This window comes from Amborella trichopoda, chromosome 7 (assembly GCF_054954075.1).
Source record: "Amborella trichopoda isolate Santa Cruz 75 chromosome 7, AtrichopodaSantaCruz75HAP2 v2.0, whole genome shotgun sequence".
Taxonomy (NCBI): Eukaryota; Viridiplantae; Streptophyta; class Magnoliopsida; order Amborellales; family Amborellaceae; genus Amborella; species Amborella trichopoda.
The window spans coordinates 26,302,944-26,324,291 of NC_142342.1; the positions used below are offsets into that span (position 1 = coordinate 26,302,944).

Here is a 21,348-nt window from a genome sequence, read left to right on the forward strand (position 1 = left end):
GAGTCAGCGGTGCAAGAGCCCACTGACGAACTAACATCCATCTCTAAACGGGCTATGCAAAAAACTCATAGGGCTAAAATGAATTTAGACGGTGGACAAAGTTTCGATACAAAGAATCATATTTTAAATATTAAAAATTTTATTTTATTTTTCATATTTATAATTATCTTAACACATATATCCCTAAAATTTTAGATTAAAAATAAGATAGGTTTAGGTGGGCCCCGCATATCCTATTGAGTCTCTAAAAATTTAGATCTAAAATCCATCTTTAAAAAAAAATTTTAAGTGGGCCCGCATTTCTAAATGTGAGTCGGCGGACTCGTAGAAATCCTGTTGATCATTACATACAGGCAGCGTTTTAAAAAACGCCGAGTCGAACCGGACTCGCTCGGTTCGACTCGGAAATAGTGAAAAAGGAACCGGATCGCCCAAAAATCGGAAATCGTCCGGTTCTAGAGAGAACCGGACGATTCTGTACAGTGAATCGGCGATTCCGTACGGAATTTTTTTTTTTTTTTTTTTTTTTTTTTTTGGTAATCCATGATAGATTTTTTTGTAATCCATGATCGAATTTTTTGGTTTTTTGTAACCCATAATAGAATTTTTTGTAATCCATGATCGAAATGTTTGTTTTCTTTTCTTGTAATCCATGATCGATTTTTTTGTTTTTTTTTTTTTTTGTAACCCATGATAGAATTTTTTGTAATCCATGATCGAATGTTTTGTAATATATGATCGAAATGTTTGTTTTTTTTTTGTAATCCATGATCGAAATGTTTGTTTGTTTTTTTTTAATCCATGATTGAATTTTTTGTTTTTTGCTTTTTTTGTAACCCATGATAGAGTTTTTTGTAATCCATGATTGAATTTTTGTAATCCATGATCGAACTATTTTTTTCTTTTTTTGTAATCCACGATTGAATTTTTTGTTTTTTTTTGTAATCCATGATCGAATTTTATGTAATCCATGATCGAATTTTATGTAATCCATGATTGAATTTTTTGAAAATTTGTGATTTTTTTTGTTTAATCTATGATCGAATTTTTTTTTGTAATCCATGATAGAATTTTTTGAAAATTTGTGATTTTTTTTTTAATCCATGATCGATTTTTTTGAAAATTTGTTTTTTTTTTTTTTTAATCCGTATTATTCAAAGAGAAAACGAGAGAGATGATGATTTTGAGGCCACCCTATCCCAGCCATATAATTCACATATCGAGTCCCAACAGCAACAGTGTAGGGATGAGCACGAAATACTGTAAATTAAATGCTGAATAGCGGTTCATGCAGGGAAAGAACATATCAATATTCGCATATTCATTCAAAAACATGAAAATTCTTAATGGAGTACCCTCATTTTTTATTGAATTCCTAAAAACCAATATTTATAATGAATTTTAATAATTTTTTCGGATTTTTTTGAAGCTTTATTCGGACCGATTCACCCGATTTCGATCCGGATCGCCGATTCGCCGATCCGGATCGTCGATTCGCCGATCCGGATCGATTTTTGAAAAGCCCGATCCGGGTCACCGATCCGGTTTTTAAACCATTGCATACAGGTTTTCGTTCAAGTAAATTGATTCTACCCATATCATCAAAGTGAGGTCTGGTGTCCTCTCTGATTCAGTAAGCCTTCATGGCTGCTACTGCCCTTCATTCTCACCGACTAGCCTGCTATGGTTTAAACACCTCTTTCTCTCTTTATCCCAGGAAACCCATTTTCTCTCTCTTCCTCGCAAACCCCACATTTTCTGTGGTGTCAACCGTGAGCTCTTATGCTTCTTCAAATTCTAATGGTTTCAGTGGGATTTCTTCTGCCTTGGACTTGACAGCTTCAAGGTCTCTTCACCTTTCCAGAGCATCAGCTGGAGGTGCTCTCTCTCTCTCTCTCTCTCTCTCTCTTTACTTTACTATCCTTGCCTTCTGAAAATGGCAGTGGAAAATCTACTTTCCATTACTTCTGGAACTGACAGGAGTTGTGGAATTTGCAAATTGATTAGATATAAGGAAACATTTATTTTTTTTGTCTTTGTGGTTATTGGACACTAAATTTATGAAAGAAAAATTCGGAATCAATGGTGATATTCTCGTTTGATCCTTCAGTTCTTATGTTCACGTTTTGTTTTTTCCGACCATTTCTTAGTTTCAAGTTCATCACTAAATGTGGTGAGTCAACTAGTTTGTAAATGCAAATAAGTCTCTAGTTTTTTGGTATGAATTTGAAATATTTGTGCAACAATTAAGGGTAACTTCCATTATTGATCATATACATGAATGAACAATAAAGGAGTTAAAGAAGAAAAATAGAACACTGAACATAAGGTCAATGTCATGTGGAATGAGATAATGAGATGGCTGATTGTATCAAGTAAGCGGCAAAACAAGTTTTAGGAGAATCTAGATGGAAAAGAAATTTCGATAATGAAACTTGGTGGAGTGATGAGGTTCAGAAGGCCATTTGCGAAAAGATCATGTTATAGAACTTGGCAATATAATAGAAATGATCAAAACTTAGAAGAATATAAATATGCTAAGAAAAATGCTAAATAAATAGTATGTAAGGCTAAATTTAATGCATATGAATATATGATAATCTACAATAAACTAGGAGCAAGAAAAGGTGAAAAGAAGTCTTCAAATCTCAATATTGAGAGAGAAAAAGTATAAGAATCTAGACCATATTAAATGCGTTAAGAGTGAGGATTAAAAGGTCTTGATGAACAATAAAGAGGTCAATGAAAGATGGACAGTTTATTTTAAAAAATTATTAAATGATGAACTTAATGGGAACTTAGCCGTAGAAGGAACTGTTGGCATAAATGAGGGTGGAAGTCATAGATATATTCATAGGTTTAGGATATCGAAAGTGAAAGAAGCTTTGAAGAGCATCAAGATATGAAAGGCTTTAGCTCTAGATTGTATCCAGATGGAGCTTTGGAAGTACATTGGGGAGATTGGCATTGACTAGCTGACCAAGTAGTTCAACGAGGTATTGAGAACAAAGAAAATGCTAAACGAATGGAGGAAAAGTATTATGGTACCTATTTACAAGAACAAAGGAGACATATAGAATTGTGCAAACTATTGAGGGATCAAACTTATGAGCGACACTGTGAAGCTGTGGGAGGGAGTGATTGAACAACAACTAAGGCATGAAACGAGTATATCAGAAAATTAATTCGGTTTTATGCCAGGGAGGTCAACAACCGGGGCTCTTTTCCTACTTAGGCAATCGATTCAAAAGTTTAGGGCTAAGGGAAAAGAACTCCACATGGTTTTTATTGATTTAGAGAAAGCCTATGATAAAGCACCTCGAGATTTTATTTGGTGTGTATTGGAAAACAAAGGAGTCTCTCGACACTACATTGACTTGGTGAGATATGTACGATGGAGCACTAACTAGTGCACGAACTAGTGCACGAACAACTAGTGGAGAGACGAGTGAGTTTTCAGTGGTAATAGGTCTACATCAGGGGTCAGCATTGAGCCCATACTTCTTTATCTTAGTTATGGACGACTCAACTAGGCATGCATGCTGTTTACAGATGACGTAGTTTTGATCGATGGGTACAAAGTTAGAATTTTGGAGGGATGCTATAGAATTGAAAGGTTTTAAAATAAGTTGGAATAAGACAGAGTATATGGAATGCAAGTTTAGTAATAATAGTCGAGACGAGGAAGTAGTTAAGACTGATGGTCAGGAAATATCAAAAAGTGCTCACTTTCAATATCTTGGGTCGATAATCCAAGAAAATAAAAAAATTGAGGAAGATGTCGCACATAGACTTAGAGTTGGGTAGGCGAAGCGGAGATGTGCAACCAGAATTTTATTTAATCGTTGCATACCAATGAAGTTGATAGCTGTGAGACCAGCTTTGCTTTATGGGGTTATGGGGTAGAATGTTGGGCGGTCGAAAAACAACATACCCATAGAATGAGTGTAGCGTAGATGAGGATGTTGAGATGGATGAGTGGCAAGACAAGAAGGGATTGAATTTGAAATGAATACATTCGGGAAAATTTTGGTGCGACACCAATAGGCGATAAGATGTGAGAGAATAGACTTAGCTGGGCTGGCCACGTGTGGCGTAGACCCAGTACAACATCTATTAAGAGGTGCGAGTTAGTTCAAGTGGAAGGCTTAAAAAGGGCAAGAGGTAGGCCCAAAAGGACATGATTAGAAGTAGTGAAAAAAGATATGAGGACTTATGGTCTCATTGAGGGTATGACTCTTAATAGAGCAGAATGACGGATTAGGATTCGTGTAGCTGATTCCAATTAGTTGGCAAAAAGCTTTGATAATGATGATGAATATGATAATGAAACATGAATGAACAAGCGTAGGTGACCAAGGATTGATGGTTTCAAAATCTCCAAAGCAAGATTTATATTCCAATTAAAAGGAAAATTGACAACCCCAAAATTTCTTTCTTGGTCAATTCTTTATATTGTACTGTTTAGAGGAACTGAACATTAAGGCAAAATAATGTTCATCGTTGCATGGCAAAGAAATTTGCTACGTCATTCCTCTCTCTATAGGTGTCCAAGATTTGCAGATAAACTTTCGGAGAAGTCGGTTAATAATGAACCCTCAAAATCATTGTTATTTTCTATTTCTTGTTGACTTTTCGCTAAATTTCTCAGAAGTAAGACTAGGAAGCAATTAGCTTGTAGGTCACTAATTTGTTACTTCATATTTCCATTCCTGATGCTCAATTTAAAGAATGAGCCAATTGATGTTGCTGAGATGGTCTTGACTCTACACCAAGATCCTCTGATTTGGTTCAAAATAATAGGAGTTTGGTATTTTAGACATTGCTGATCGAATCCTTTGTTGTTGCTTTTTGGAAACAAAACAGGAAGTTCCGATTTCAGTACCATATTTTTTCCAATTATTTTCCTGTGTATTAGTATTGTCTCCATTTTCTATGATCCATGGCTTGACTCTCACGAACAGTTTGCAATAGATTAGTTCTATTCCACAATGTGGAATTTCTCTGTCCCAATCTGATTTTAGCATAACATGTGTTTCTTGATGTACTTCATCAGAGGTCTGCTCTAATCTTATCTTTAGTCCTCATTCTGAGCTTCGGGTTGGTCAAAAGATATTGTCCAAGAACTTGAAGAGTAGAGTTAGGGTTTTTCCAAGTTCCTTCTATGAACAATGCTTTACTTCATGCTTTCAAGTTCACTGAAGGGAGAGTGATTGGAATATTTGTGGAACGTTGTTTTGGATAATTTTAGACACTCTATTTTCGTGGAGTAAATTTGCAGATGTTTAAGATCCAAAACCGTGAATCACAGCCAAGGAAACACCTTGCCTTACAAATCCCTAGATCCAAATTACACCTAGTCCCTTAGAAGCAACCAAGATACCATCTGTTGGACAACCTAGCAACGCTAAAATGACCCTTTAGAGTCTGAAAACCATTACCCATCTAAATCCTTTCAAAACTAGGCTGATTTATTTACCAATTCCTAGGAAAATACATAATTCTAAAAGTTCCAAGAATCACTTATTCTATATGCCTTTTGAAAGTTACAAATGAAACACTGAATAACCTGTTAGATGCCATTTCCATGTCCACCAAACCACATTCCACATTGTACACCGCACAAGGTGGGGCATGCAGGGAATTGGTCTTGCCCTGCCATCCTAAGATTATCTAGAAGATGTTGGGATTCACCCTCTGTGTAGGACCCATTTAGGGTATATCCCAATTGACAATTTGAAATTTGAAAGTGACACCTATAGATAAAAAAAACCGATAACTTCCAGAATTAATGTCCAGTGTAGGTTATATAATAATGTTAAGAATTTCAGAAAGCTTACTAATAGATCAAGAACTGTCTCAATTCAATCTATGTTTGGAAAGTTATGAGCAAAATACTATATTTTATGAAGTGACCATCTTTTCCTACATGGAAACTATCATCCTAATTCCAGACCAGTCTTCTACATGGTTTCCTATTTGATTCCTAATAGATTTAGGTTAAAGCCCAGCCATACATATCTCTTATAAGCCTAGTCCCTCGAAGTCTATAGAAAGAATCCCTTCTACACATTTGCAATTGGGGGGCTTCTAAAATTAAGACAAATCTCTTATATCTCTGAGGGATCTCAAGGTTAAGCTTCAAGGAGCCTTAAAAAAATTAGGAATTGAAGGAACATCTGAGGTGTTGTCATTGAGGTAGCAGGAGAGAAGAGGGGATATAAGTTTGCTTGAGATTGTGCCAACTTAAGGTGCCAGGGCTGAATTAGTGATCTTGAGCCATCTTCGTTCAAGTGGCACTATTTATAAATTTACTTCAGCTGACTGCACTTATAGTGCATGCAAATGGGGCACCGGTGCTCCACTTCGGCCTACTTTGGGAGGCTTTCTTTGGCGAGACCAAGAGTGGACTGGTTACTTTGGTGTGCTTCGGTGGCAGAGGCAGTACAAGAACTGCCTCTTCGAACGACCACAACTTTGGTTTGTTGCTCCGATTTGGGCTTATGAACACCTGTGTCCAAGGCATCGCTGAGCTCTATGATACGTGACCCAGCCTTGCCTGTTTTATCCATCAATTTGGTCAAAAATGCTTCCAAAGGCTAGAAATCTGAGCCTAATGTTGTTAGTGCAAGATCAAGACTAGTGTTATTCCTTGTCAAGGGTGGGGATATTTCCTTTGTTAAGGGTAAAGAGTATCATTTTGCCGTTATGGTTTTTGTTCTTTCCCTTGGGTATTTAGATATTGACAGTTATTGACTACTAGAGGTCAGTTATATTGTGGGAAAGGTTGTTTAATCATTGTCAGAGGAGATTTGATTTCAGAGTTGAGTGCGGTACTTCCTGAGTATTGCAGATTCAAAATATGTGGAAGTGTAGGCCTTAAGGTTGGGTTTCAGCATGGTTTTAACATTACTTGTTGATGTCACTGATAGATGATTTATGGAAATGCTTAAACTGCTGAAAGGCAGGGTTCCTTCTTTGTGATGATTCTGGAATTCACGTGGTGTTTGCAGATTTTTGTAAGCATGTCTGCTGTGCAATGTCTGTCACTCATATTCAGAGTAAATACTTTTGTTGTTCTATAGGTTAGCATTGTTGTTCTATAGGTTAGCATATTTCCTTACTCTTTATCTACATTTGAGAATCTAAAGGTGATTGTAGTACTATGATTTAATTGGCTTTGCCCCACCCTATGAACCTTGCTGTACTATGGTTCCATTGGTGGGCCCCAACCTTATGCACCTTGTGAGAATCATTTATCCATTTGGTCATTACCAAATTATGTAAGTGTAACACATAATCAAGGCTGGACAGTGCTAGAAGATTTGTTTATGAAAAAGAAAACCTGACTTTATCATAGATGTGGGTAGGTATTAGAGCCGAATATGAAAAAGTCCACCTGTTTTAGTGATCGCTAGCTGCAAATGGTTATCCTGTTGCTATTTTGATAGTCTTTGCAAGATATCCCGTCCTTGTAATGTGGAGATGATTCAATCAGTTTCTTCAGATCAGTTATATAATTCTCATGTCTTTGACCATTTTTAATTAAATACTAATAATTTTAACCTTTTTTCCTTGTTTTTGGATATTTTATACTTACTGAAATGGTATAATAAAGCATAGCCTTTTATAGTCTTTGAGTTGAATCCATATTTCCATGTGACAAGTCATTTGTTCAAGTGTTGACCAATTGCTATCTGTGATATTTTATTATTCTATTTGTAAGTATGAAGAATTCCTTCTTGCACAGGAGAACATTTCCCTTTTATAGCAAGTTTATTTGTTGACCATCTATGCATTTCTCCCTGGCATTTATTTTTTTTTGCTACTGGCAAAGTCAAATGGCCCTTTGAAGGACCATTAACTGAGTTATCTGTGTGTTCTTTATAGAATTATGGATTTATGAATTATTGTATCCAATCTGTTTATCTCTCTGGTGATGCTATTCAAAATCACCATTTTATTGTTCTTTTGTACTAAGAATTCTACGTTGCTCTGTTATTAAGAGACTTGAAAACCTTTCTCCAGAGCTTCCCAATGAGTTAATTGAAGACCCAAAGTTTGTTCCTTTGAATGCTGATGATCCCAGATATGGTCCACCAGTAAGTAGGCTTCTTCATTTTCTTTACTTGTTTATTTGTTCCTTTTTTTTTGTGGTGCTTGAGTCTAAGGAACTTTGGAGCTCTTCATTCTAAATTGTCTTAAAGAGTTTCAAAGAATTGGTTGGAATGTTATGCTTGTTTGGCTGTAAATAAAAATGTTTATTTATTTATTTATGTTGATGTAGATGGCTATTTACAAGGTTTTTCACAAACTGCATTAAAATCAATATGTGGTTGGGGTTGTTTGGTAGTCATTTTCATCAAATTGTGAGCCCTAAATCGATCAGATAGGACCCATGGCTGGTCCAGTGTAGTGTGGTCTTAATAACATTCATCGAAATATCCATTAAGAGTGTGACATCCAGCTTTGGGAAGTTTCCATGTTATATTATTACAACCCCAAATGGATTGAAGATGAATGGAATGGAGGAGATTTGAGAAGGTAGAATTTTGGGGGCGAAGTTCACTTGTAAGCGATTAGTATATGGTTCACTAAAGAGCTGCATATACCATAATCTATGACTAGAATTTCATTGAGCGATAATAGAATTATGAATTTGACCTCACAAATATATGTAGAATGACTATCAATTATTATAGAAGACAGGCTAGTTTGTTTGTGCAATGAACACTATTCAAATGTCATCTTACTTAGAACAGTACCAAAATGGAGAAAGGCTCAGTTTGGGAAAGTGCAATCAATGTGTTCTCACCCTATAAGCCTAATGTTAGGCGGTTACTGGGGTATGCTTTGCCATATGCCTTTCCTTTTATGTATGCTTCTAATATACAGCCTTTGTCATGCTGTAAAGGTGCCTCCAAAGTGAAATCAGCCCTGGTTTATCCATCTCCCTATTTTCCAGCTCTTTGGTTGACGTTTTTATGTATGGAACATTACATATGTTTTGTATTTCATACCATGTGGCTGTAGCCTTATTAATTACGTTGAGTATATGAGAGAGAGAGAGAGAGAGAGAGAGAGAGAGAGAGAGAGAGAGAGAGAGAAAGAGAGAGATTGAGAGAGAAAAATGTTGGGATTTGTTGCCGTTTAAAGGTCTTATGAGAGTATGTAACCAGTTTTACTTTAGTGGAGTAATAAACTCTAGTGGGAGTATGGTCTAGAGGGACTGTGGTTAGCAATATTTATGCCGAGACTCAAACTAAGCTTGACGAACTAGGCCAGTTGAGTACTAAAACGCAAGGGTACTTGGGAATGGAGCACAACTGAGAAGGGTTAGCAGGATTACCCCTTGATGAGGTCGGAGATCCCCAGGGTAGTTTGGTAAGAGACTGTTTGACCCTTGTGTGTGATTGGTAGGTCTGAAGGGACAAGGGCCAAATCCTTATCATAGACCATGACACGGCATGTACACATGATAGCCGTATCGGGAAATAGAGCACCATTAAGGTTGTTGTATGTATATGTGTGAGAGATAACCCTCATGCACCAAACTGCGATGTGTGCATGTACATGTCAGTGTTTTCTAAGCTTGTCCATAGGGGGGAACCTGTAAACCACAGACTAGGATTGTGTCCTCTTGCCTATTGGATGACTTTGGTAGCCCAATCATGAACCCCTGTGTGGACTGTGGTGTCATGGAACTGTTGGGTCAATTTGAGAAAATAGATGTGGTTCGCGGTCTCTAGTAAAAGATAGAGTGCTTTAGTATTTTTGCGTTTTCCTTAACATAGTTGGATCTGAAGCCCATCAAATTAATTTGGAAATAATTAATTTGACTATAAATGATTTTTAGATTGATAAAGTAATTTTTTAGAAGTCTCTAGATATTGTTTTCATAGAACAAATTTATAAATAGGCTAAAGCTGAATTTCCAGTATTTAATTATCAAAGAGAATAATAAAAATAGTAAATATTTTCTAAAAAATATTTTTTTTAATTTTATAATTATTAATACACATGGGGGCCCATTGTACTCCTTGGGCTCCACTAGTTAAACACAGCTGGGGAGGTGCGTGGGGCCCACATAGAGCCCCATGGGTAGCATGCCCACATAGTGCACCTCCTTCCTATTTGTGGCATGCAAGTTGGCCACTCAATCAATTTAAATCAAATAAGGAAGGTTTTGCAATGAAAGATATTTTGAGGCATGTGTAAGAGAATGAGAAGAAATAAAAGGAAAGAGAAATACATTTTCCTTGAATTAAATATTTGATGGGATTAGGTTAAGTAAGCTGAAGGATAAGGTTCTAGCACTTTCTATTACACCATGATGGTTGATCTAAGGATTGTCAGGCTAAGATATCTAACTTTATAGGTCCCCTATGATCAATGGTCTAGATCTAATCTCCATAAGGATGGCTAAGCATGAGTCTGTAAATAGTCTCCATGGGGGATCCCATTCTCTACACTAGAGTTAGATCTCTCTCTCTCCTCAAAAGAGCTTCACGCCCCTCTCTCTCAGATCTCTCTCATCTCTCTCTAATATTTAGAAAAATATAAAAAGAAAAGAGGGCCACCCCAACAATAGAGCCCCAAGGGGGGCACGCCCCATACACACAGTTTAAGGTTGTAGTCTTGTTCCACATTGCTCTCTCTATTGAAGGGTTTCTAGCCTAGGCTTCTCATACTCGTAAGATTTTAGAAAGACCTTGATCTCGTGCGTCATCGGAAGAGGGGACCCTAGTGTGGTGTATCAAGTCCAATTGAGGTAATCTTTTGGCACTTTAATTTTTGTTTATGCAGTTTGTGTTTCTTGTTCCTATTTCAAGTTTATGTAATTTTTGTTCTTGAAATAAAAGAGTTGTATTAAGTGGCAGCGAGTGATAATCCATTTTGTGTTTCATCTTTATTTTATTTGAGTTTATTTTCTATTGTTTGGACCTTTGTAAGAGTTCTAGCTGGTTAAGAAAAGAAAAAGTCAAAACTACATACACCGTGCTAGTTCACCCTGTCTAACTTTGAAGAAAACCCGCAATAATCTTAGAAAATTTACTTACAATTGATCTTAGAGGGAAGCAATTGAGAAACAAGATTGATAGACTAGACTTAATCCTATTAGAGAAAACACAAGAAAGGGAAACCTCGAGTGAGTGAGAGAGACAAGAAGCAAATATTTCACAAATGCAAGCACTACCAACAAGCAAATATGTCACTAATGCCATCTGAGATTCAGTTCAAGAATATTCTTAAATGCAAGCACTATGATGAGGACATCTATAGATTCAAACCAAGTATTAGTTTCATCTTCAACAAGGAGACATTTGAGTTGATCATGTGTTTAAGCACATGATATCTCACAACTTGCTTGAGAATTCATGCCACACTTCTCTATGCCAGCCTCATTTATTAATTCTCCTTCCGTCTTCAGAAAATTGTAGGTTTGAAATTATTGAAACTAGTGAAACCTAGAGGTCTGAATTGTGAGGAAGAAGCCAAGAGAGTGGAAAGCTAAACTTCAGAGAGAGAAAAGAACAGGGATAGAGTGTTGGATGGTAAGAGAATAGGGTAACTACTGCTCGTCGTTAGAGATTGTGGGCTATGACTGTGCCCAATGAGAGGCAAACAATGGGCCTCATCTACAACCGAAAGAGGAAGATAACAAACTATGACTGCACCTAAAGAGATAAAAAATGGGCTTGGGTGCTAGTGTAAATTTGGATTCTCTGGCAAATGCTAGAGATAGAACAATGGGTTTTATGGTTGTTTCTTGAGAGAGAAATAGAAGGTTGCTAGAGTGAGGGAGCAAGCTGTTAGATGGATGGGATGCCTAATAAAACGAAAAGGCTGTTTCATTTACAACCAAAAGTTTGATACACCATTGTTTTAAAATTTTGCCAGCCTTGAGTGCACCACTGTAGGCCGTATGTGCAGAAAAATGTGATGTGGCCACACATTTGGCGCGTTGCCCACATAATGCAACGGCATCAGCTGAATAACATAACAAGTGATGCGCCTGCATATGCACTATGTGCTCTTGGGTAGAAAATTGCTCATGAGCATGGTTAAAATTGCCTTTTTCCCCTACCGAAAGGGAGGAAGGTTTCAGGAGGTATAGAGCCCCCCCCCCAACCACCGACACCCCTCCCCACCACATCCTCCCCCCCTCCCCCTGCCCTCCCCAAAAAAACAAAGGGGAAAATAATGTTATAACTATTTACATGGTTCTAAGGTGATTTAACACCAAAAGTTTCCAAGTTTTGATTTTTTCTTGAATTCAAAGTTTAAAAAAAAAATTAAGAGATTCTTTTGACTAACCTTTGAGATTGTTTTGTGAATTATTGGGATGGTATTTGCACAAACATTCACCAATAAGTTGAGAGTTTTCAAAAGGGTCGAGTAGAAATGAAAATTTCATTGGGTTGTTTGGTAAGTTTTTCATTTCCTACTTCTCGGGGGGCAATGCCTTCATCATCTTCAAGTAACAAGAATTTGACACGAAAATGCGCTAAACTAAAAAACCCTAAGCATTGAAATTGCATTATTTGAGAGTTGGGAGTTGATTGTCTTTTTGTTTTATGTGTTATAACCTTTGGTCTTTGTCACTTTTGAGTTTAAACTTTAAGATTTGGAATTTTGGATATTTTATATTCGACGGAATGGATGAATTTCTCTTACATGTTAATTGTGTTAGACATTTAAAATCAACTACTCTTTATCAGGCTATCATGGTACTTAGATTTTTAAAAAACTAATATATTATCTATATTGAATAAATCAAAACACCTATTACCAGATGAATCATATTTATGTTTTTTTTATGCATTATTATATTTTTGTGATTGTGTAAATTTTTTTAAATTTATTGATCAAGTTCGAGGTGATACACCTGCATCGGGACTGCATCAAGTTGTATCGCCCCATTAGACCGTGAACCGCATTGGCTCTGCATCTTGCATTTTAAAACACTGTGGTCAACTGACGACTAGTGCAGGGGTTTGTTTTGCAAGGATGTGGTTTTACATGGATTCTAGATAGGGTATTGAATTTTTTGGAGTGAAAGGATGTATTTACCAATACTTCTACAAATAGATTCACTAAGGTAATATTAGGTGGGTCTTTTACTCATAGGGAAGCATGTGTCATGCATGTTAGTGAATAAAGAGAAGGCTATTAATGAGATTGGTAGCTAAAAACCATGGTGTCAGAATTTGATCGATGGTCAAACTGGTGATGTCATGGGTCAAACCAGTACACTGTTGGACTGGTCACACAATAAAAAAGAGAAAAATGTAAAAAATAGAGAAAAATATGAAAAAAATAAAAACTACATGAAATTTAAAAAAATTCAAAAAATTTCAAGGAAAATTAGAAGGGAACAAAAGTACAAATAGAGCGTGGGAAACACCATAAATATATGTGAAAGAAAGTCAAACTCCACAAGTTTTCTTAAATTGCACATCTCAAAATCTCCACCCATGGGCCACACATTGGTGCAACAAGTACAAAGTACAAAACTACTAACTACAAAGTACGAATGTATTTTTTTTTGATAATGTTGACTTTTGTAAAGTATAAGGGGGGAGTACAGAGAGGAATAGAAGTGCTTTTCCACAGGCAGAAAGCTAATAGAACCCTTATGAAAACGGGGGGTGAGGGAGAGTAGGATCCAAAAAACATATTTTTAATACTTACAGTGACAGACCATCAAAAATATGTCTTTCCCAAAAATTAAGCATGAACTAGAGCTGTTCCATCTTTAGCAAGAGTGTCCGCTGCCTGGTTTCCTTCCCTCCAAATATGCCTCCATGAGGCGTGCATATCCCTACAAATACAAAGTATGAATTGTTATAATGCTAAATTCTATAAGAAACAAATTTCTTCTTACGTAATTTATCAAACTCAATCAATATTCTTCTTCATCATTGTTGTCTCCTCCCACTTCATTTCTGCTACCTTTTTCATCATCAAGGTCCAACTCTGCATCATCATCTCCAAATGTAAAATTGGATGCAAGTTATCAATGTTTCAATTCAAAGTATCAAGTAAAATGTGTCATTGGTTATAGTTTTTAAAAAATGTAGCAACTAAGGGTATGTTTGACAAAATAGAATTTAGATATTCAAATTTTTAGAAATTTGAATAAAGACATTGCCTACTTCCTATATATCTAGATTTTGTATTATCTTGATATGTGTTTTTCTGTGTTTGTTTGACTGTTTATCTGTATTTCAGAATTTTCATCTATTTGAAATTTACCACTATTTGGTTGACAAATTCAGAATTTATTTATTTATTTTCATTGACAAAATCAATTATTGATGTGCCTAAGCGACAAATTATTTTCATTGACAAAATCCCAGATTTTTGATATAACTATGTATCCATTTGCCTAGGTCTAATGGACCCAAATTCGAACAAGATGAAAAGGTACACTAGGGCCAATTCGTTAGGCTTTAAAAGTGCGTTTTGCATATAAGAGAAGAGCTCTAAAGCGTCATTATATTTCCTACTCGTTGCACAAGTTGAAATCATTATGCCTCATGAAACATTACCTTTTTCAGGAATCTTATCGAACATTTGGATTGCACCCTAAATGTGACTGGATTTTGCATGCGCAATTGCGCATTCACCATTGTGACCCACAAAACCATGTCTCTCTCTAGATTTCCATCAAATAGCTGGTGAGCAATAGACATTATATTGAAATTGGCAAAGAAACAAATTAAAGAATTCTTAAAATAAGGTTTCCATACGAGCTCATATCTTAGTACAAGCAAGAAACAAGCCTTGCCTTCTTCAAGTGATGGCAGTTTAGAAAACGTTGCAATTACAAAATGTGCAGTTCTATTTTTTTAGGGAGATTCATTTATGGAGCATAGAGCGGAAGATAGGGAGGGATAGACAAAAAAAAAATTGAAACAACAGACTCTATAATGTTTGAGCAAAAAGTAAATAAGTTCGTAAACAATTAAAGAATGAGAAAACAACACTTTTGGAAGGAGATACAATGTTTTTGTTCATTGATTTTTAGAAGGAGAAAGACCAACTCATCGATTTCAAGAGAGAGAAAGAACACATTTGAATCTCAAAAGAGAGAGGGACTTGAAACTCTATGTTTCTTCTCTCTCAAAGGTCCAAAAGCAAGAATGCCATTAAAAGAATCCCATACTCTTAAACCCTTAAAAGAAAGTATTAGTTTCATGCGCCATTTTTTTCTCTCTTCACCTTTGGGTCCATTTCCCTACAATACACAAAGAGCTCAAGCAATTTTCAAGGATTTCTACAAGTCGAGGGATTTTGTGGTTGGTTTTTATGGTTTTCTTCCAAGTGGGCATTCTTATTATGTTGCAGAGATCACGTACTTCAAAACCTCAGCTATTTGAGCCACTTTATATTGAGCAATGGAACCCATGCCCAAGCCTATGACCACGCTACACTTTATAGCTTTGTGAGCTGCGACTTTTTTGAGGTCGTCTTGAGAGAGGGGAATGACCGGTGTAGGAAGTGGTGGTGCTTTATTTGTGTACATGCAGTGAGGAAGTGGGATCGTCATCTGCAAAACGCTGGGGCTTTTATGGTATGAAAAGTGGAGTTTCCCTAAAGAATAAAAAGACTAATGTTTTCTTTTTGTTAATTTTCTTTTAACATGTACCTTTTTATGTGGTCGTGCTTAATGGGTTCTATGAATGTGGGGTAGCACTAGAGGGTCTCCAGAAAGAAGAGGGAGATGAGTGGATGCGAGAGCGAGAGAGACACGCAAAAGTTTTTTACCGGGAAGCTGAATCCCTTAAAGTCAACTCCAAGATGAATTCTTGAGGATTGAGATATTTGGGCATTATTTGAATATTAGAGGATATGATTTGACCCCGTCCAACACGCATATAAATTATAAACTCATAAAATTAGAATTAGTATTGATTCTAGTTTATCTGTAAATATTATGATATTAGGATGATATAAAAAATACCCTGAAATGTTAAAGTGCTTAGAGTGTTTCTGCTCTAAACTGGCCTGTCTAGTCTAATTCATATAACCCTGGGTAAAAAGGTTAAAGGCTGAAAGTGGGTTTCCCACATTGAAATACATAATGTCTCCTGTATGGCAGTAGAGATATGGAGGTGGTGTGTTTCTGAAAAGTGAAAGAAAAGAAATGTAAAACGTGATATTTGGTTTACTGAACTGGGGAATGAGGAAGAGAACAAATCAATAGACCTAAAAGAAGGCTAAGAGAGTTATAGAGACACGTGATAAGAGAGGACTTGCCAACCATCATTAATCAGACTCATTTTCTCTTTGGAGTCCTCTTCCCTCTCAGAATATAGTCATTTAAGCTTTATCCAAGGAGAAATCTGTCATTTTTTATGGAATGAAATTGGTTCTTTTCGATTATGGATGCATTTGAGCATGAGGTTCCTTTGTGTGTGGGCTTTGGTATGGACGAGTACAGCATCTGAATTAACCAATCGGCTACATTCCATGCCCCTAGTTTGGCTATTGATGTATATCTTGGTCAAGTTGTGGTCAAAGCACCAAAAACATACAATGTTTTGCTAGTTAGATGAAAACTCCAATTTCATCTTTAACGCAAGAGTTGTTTTGTTACTTGGGGTTGTGGATTGGCATCCGAAGGGACCACCTAACCCCCAAATTGTTCCTCACCTAAAAGTCTGCCCAAACAGGGCTAAAGCTTATTTTGGGGCTGCCTGGAAATGATGCCTCAGATTTGTCTTACTGATCCAATGGAAATTAAGTTGATTAACATTGTCAGTGTTGTATTGGATATTATTTTTGATTAGTAGTCTTGGTGTCCCAGATCAGCCTCGTCTTTGATACTAGTTTGATTATGTTTAATATCTATGCTTTTGGGTCCTTCCAAAATCTCTCAGCTTTATTGGGTGCTTGTTTACTTTCTATATTGGCCTTGTTCTAATTATATTTAAAGGTTTATGCGTATGAGTCCTTTCAAATTATTTTACTTTTCTTCTATTTTTTCTACTTAATTCTTTCATTATCCTTTTTTTTTGTTTTTGTTTTTTTTTTTTAATAAGTGATGCTGAGTTGGTTATCTTTTTCTTTTAGTGCTTTGGTATATTAGCAAATGTACTAGGCTTAAAATCTATGTTCTTTGAATGGATGTGTCCTTTTCATTTCCCCTTGAGCATTCATTATCCCTTGTAGTTCAAATTTTGATAAAATCTAAACTGTTTGAAATTAAATGATATTGTCTATTAATTGGTTGGTTGGCGCATGGTTTGGATTCATGTACTAGATAAATGATTTGTCAAGTCATTGATGAATATGCTGTTGTGTTTTCTTACATTTCTTTAGCTTTCTTGTGCGATCACTATATGCTAGTTTTACATTGAGAAATTGGTGCTAGCTTGCTATTGTGTCTGCTGATATGTTTTCTGCTATTTTTTCAAATATATGCCATTTTGCAATCTAGTATATGGAAGTGTATATAGAGATTTGGTCAAGTGACATTCCATTTATGGCATTCTTCTTTTGTGTCATATTAATTAGCTAGTGATATGCATGTGGGTCGCACGTGTATTAAATATTAATGATTAAAATAAAATTTGATCTTAAAGTAAAATTTCCAAAACGGCATAAAATTCGTTTATAGACAGGATGGATCCATCTTCACATATGGGCATTTATTAAGTAATAATTATGTTTTCCATTATATTATTTTGTAACCTACTCTAAAATTAGTATTATTAATAAATAAATTATCTACTCGTAAGTAAATATTATCCTGGAATATTAAAAAAAAAAGAAAATGCAAAAACATACCACATAAACTTCAAAATATAATTGTAATTTTATTTATAGCTCCATTTTCAGGTAGTTATTTTGTTATAATAATTTTATTTATATTATTTAGATGGATGTAGTCAAAAGAGATATGGTTACCTATGGTCTGACTGGGAGTATGGTCCTTGATCATGTGCATGCCAAAAAGAAAATTAGAGAAGGAATTTTCTTATTATTTTTTGTATTTACTAGTATAGGTATCAATTTTTTCCTTTTTTATATGGTAATGTATTGCTAGCCTATATAATTTGCATTTTTGGCAATTCATATACTATTTTGTAAAAAAATGGAAATTATCTACAATTATATTAGTAAAAACATTATTTACTGATAAGTAAATATTATTCTAAAGAGTTAGAGAAAATAAAGATATTCATTTCTAATGTTGGTATTACTTATAAGTAAATAATGAGATATCTATTGGACTTACAATTGATAATAATGTTGGTAACATACTTCTCTCTCTCTTTCTCTCTCTCTCTCTCTCTCTCTGTTTTTGTTTTTAATTTAGGTTTGGATGTTGGAAATCTTAATAATGCACAGATAGAAAATGAAACACAGAATGAGAAAAATAGAAGTGAATAAAGGAAAATGGAGTTTTTTATTTTTCCATTTTCTAATTTTAATTTTTATTTATTAATGTGGCTTGTGTTTTGAGGTAATTATTTTCTTAAAAATACTTATTTTTGAGGTAATTGTATTTCTGTAATTTGTATTTATGAGTAATTAATATTCTGTATGTCCCTTTTTTATTATTTACAATTGTATCATTTACTAACATAAATTAAATTATTTTGTTTATATTAGTAAATACATTAATTACTTATAAGTAAGTATTAGAAGAAAAACAAAGAAAGAAGGAATTATGTTTTTATTTTTTGTGTTTACCCAATATAAGTATTTTTGGAATTATGTTTTTATTTTTGCGTTTACCAATATAAGTATTTTTGGTTAATTATTTTTATGAACATTTTTTGGCATTCTCATGTATTGAATAATTAATATGACAGTTTCTATTACTACAATTCTGTATCTATCATGATTTTGATCATTATAAATTTTTTTTTGCTATTACCTATTGTAAAAATATAATTAATTATAATGATTAAACAATTATTAAAAATTACATAGTTAAAAATAGAATTAGCTTTTTTGATTTATTTTTATTATCTCTTAAAATAATTGCAATTGTGTTCAATTGTATTAGTAAATGTATTATTCACTTGTAAGTAGATATTATTATGAAAAACATCCTTACATTTGAGTTTATTTTTTACATGATTGTATATATATCTATTTAATATATGATTATCTTTGTTTGAAATATTAACTTTATGATTATCTTTACCAATATAATACTACGCTTAATTAATGATCAATCTGGCAATATTGATTTTGGCCAAATTTATTGGGACATTAATTAAGGGTGAGATTTATGGAGAGATTAAAGGATCAATATGGATAAATAAAAATCAAATGGTCAAATTTGGAATTCAAAAGGACATTTGTCAATATAATAAAAGGGGACCTCCTCTCGCTTATTATATCATAGATATCATCATGGGTTTGAGTTTGTATTGCATTCTAAGGTCCATTTTCCCTGCTGTAGGCTTTGTTATTGTTGGGATTTGAACTGGAGGAAAGTTCAAAGGTATTTATTTTCCCATTCTCTTTGTTCTTAGCTGTTGGGTTATCTAGAGCAAGCAATCTCAATTTTACGTTGAAGAATAATTGTATCAATTATGCCACAAATGATTTCAATTGTAAGAATGGATCATGCAAAGATTCCGCAGCAGTGGCACAACAAATTCCAATGGGTGTCTTCATAGGATCTCTGTCTCAATATATAGTTACATACATATGCACTGCACACAAACACACCCACAAGCATACGCCCACGCGCGTGCACACACACTAGCACTCAATGTGTTACACTCATGTGTGACGTATACCAAGATGATTGTGTGTGAACCAGGTTCAAGTTTGGGAGGGAGAGAGAGAGTTTGTCGCCCTGAATCAATGTGTGACACAATCATCTTGGTAGTTTAGATAAATGGAATTATCAACAGCCATTGAAGCCCAAATCCAACCAATATTATTTTTCTTTACATATGAGGGATACAATACCGAGCTTTTTTTACTTTTTCCAATGTTCTTCTAAAGTTGAGCCCGGTATGCCATAAGTAGCCTTTGTTTTCTTGTTGTAGAAACAAAGATATAGATGTGGTTTTGAAATGAGGGCATTTGCAAACTCAAGATAATTTGGCTGATGACAGGCTCTTTTATTGAAGTTGTTATCTTTAGTTGCATATGAAATTAAAAATACGGTTTAGAAGATTCTAGGGTTTTAGAAAGCTATGAATGCATGAAAATTAGAGTTCAAGAAGTTAAAACCTATTAATTGTCTCATTTAAACACATTAAGTGCAATACCTAAACTGTAGTTGGGAAATGGTAGTTTCCAAAATGTCCTTCGTAGAAAAAGCTTGTTTTTGAATAATAATTGACACATATATATATATATATATATATATATATATATATATATATATATATATATATATATATATATATATATATATATATATATATATATATATATATATATATATATATATATGGAAGATACTTGGGTCAGCCCACTAGTTGATGGAATAGTATAAGCCCAATGCCCAGATTGAATCTGGGCCGATCCAATGATCATGGTTGTATTTCATAATTGAATTTTAATTTTTTTCTACATATCCAAATCACTTGAAATTTGGAGCGTCTATTCTTAAAAAATAGTGGAATCTAATAAAAATATCAAAAAAATAATTCACAAAAAATAAATTGAGTAAAAACCGCTGAAAAGTCAAGGGGTAGTTTGTTCAATTTATTTATGCTAATTATTTTTTTTAAATTTTTATTAGGTGTGCCTTGATGAGAAGAGTTGGTGCTTCAAATTTTATGTTATTTGGATTGATATAAAAATTTTTAAAATTATATTATTGAAATACAGTCCTGACTATTAGATCGGCCTAGATTGAATTTGGGCCATTGGGCTTATACTATTCCATAAGCTAGTGGGCTGACCCGAGCATCTTCATATATATATATATGTATATATATGTATATATTTATATATATATATATATATAGATGAGCGAGAGAGAGATTTCATAAGCCCACCGGCCTATTGGCCACGCAACTGAGATTAGAAGGTTCATGTTCCATAAATTAGATGGAGAGAGGCTTAAAAACCTCTTTTACGAGCTACTGCTAGTGGGAAAAAGGGAGAATGGAAGCCTCTTCTCACTGCACCCAATGTGCAGATTCTGTTTAACCATGAGAGAACAAATGGAAGAGAATTTTGTTACCAGAAATGTCAATAGAGATAGTTCACATAGTAGTTAGTTTGCAAAAGAAAATTGTTTCCTGGTTATTCGAAGGCACAGGAGGTTTGAGTGTTTGTGGTGGACTGTGAGGATGATGTCGTTTATAATTCCGTAGGATGTGATGGATGACTATGTCGTGGTGACAGAGGAGG

General features: G+C 34.7%; 1 protein-coding gene across 17 annotated transcripts in view; it reads left to right on the top strand.

The window, feature by feature from the left end:
- Positions 1 to 1,563: 1,563 nt before the first annotated feature.
- Positions 1,564 to 21,348, top strand: part of LOC105420082 (vacuolar acid trehalase) — a 66,867-nt gene continuing 47,082 nt past the window's right edge. For 9 of the 17 annotated variants that reach the window (XR_016059439.1, XR_016059441.1, XR_016059440.1 and 6 more), the window contains exons 1-3: positions 1,564 to 1,878; positions 8,029 to 8,102; positions 19,430 to 19,471. Coding sequence is in view for 2 of the 17 variants with exons in the window: in XM_088872233.1 (XP_088728359.1) it covers positions 1,644 to 1,878; positions 8,029 to 8,102; positions 19,430 to 19,471 (351 nt within the window). In the remaining 15 variants the exon portion in view is untranslated. The remainder of the gene's footprint in view (positions 1,879 to 8,028; positions 8,103 to 19,429; positions 19,472 to 21,348) is intronic. The other 8 variants (XR_016059446.1, XR_016059445.1, XR_016059444.1 and 5 more) reach the window with 1 other exon arrangement.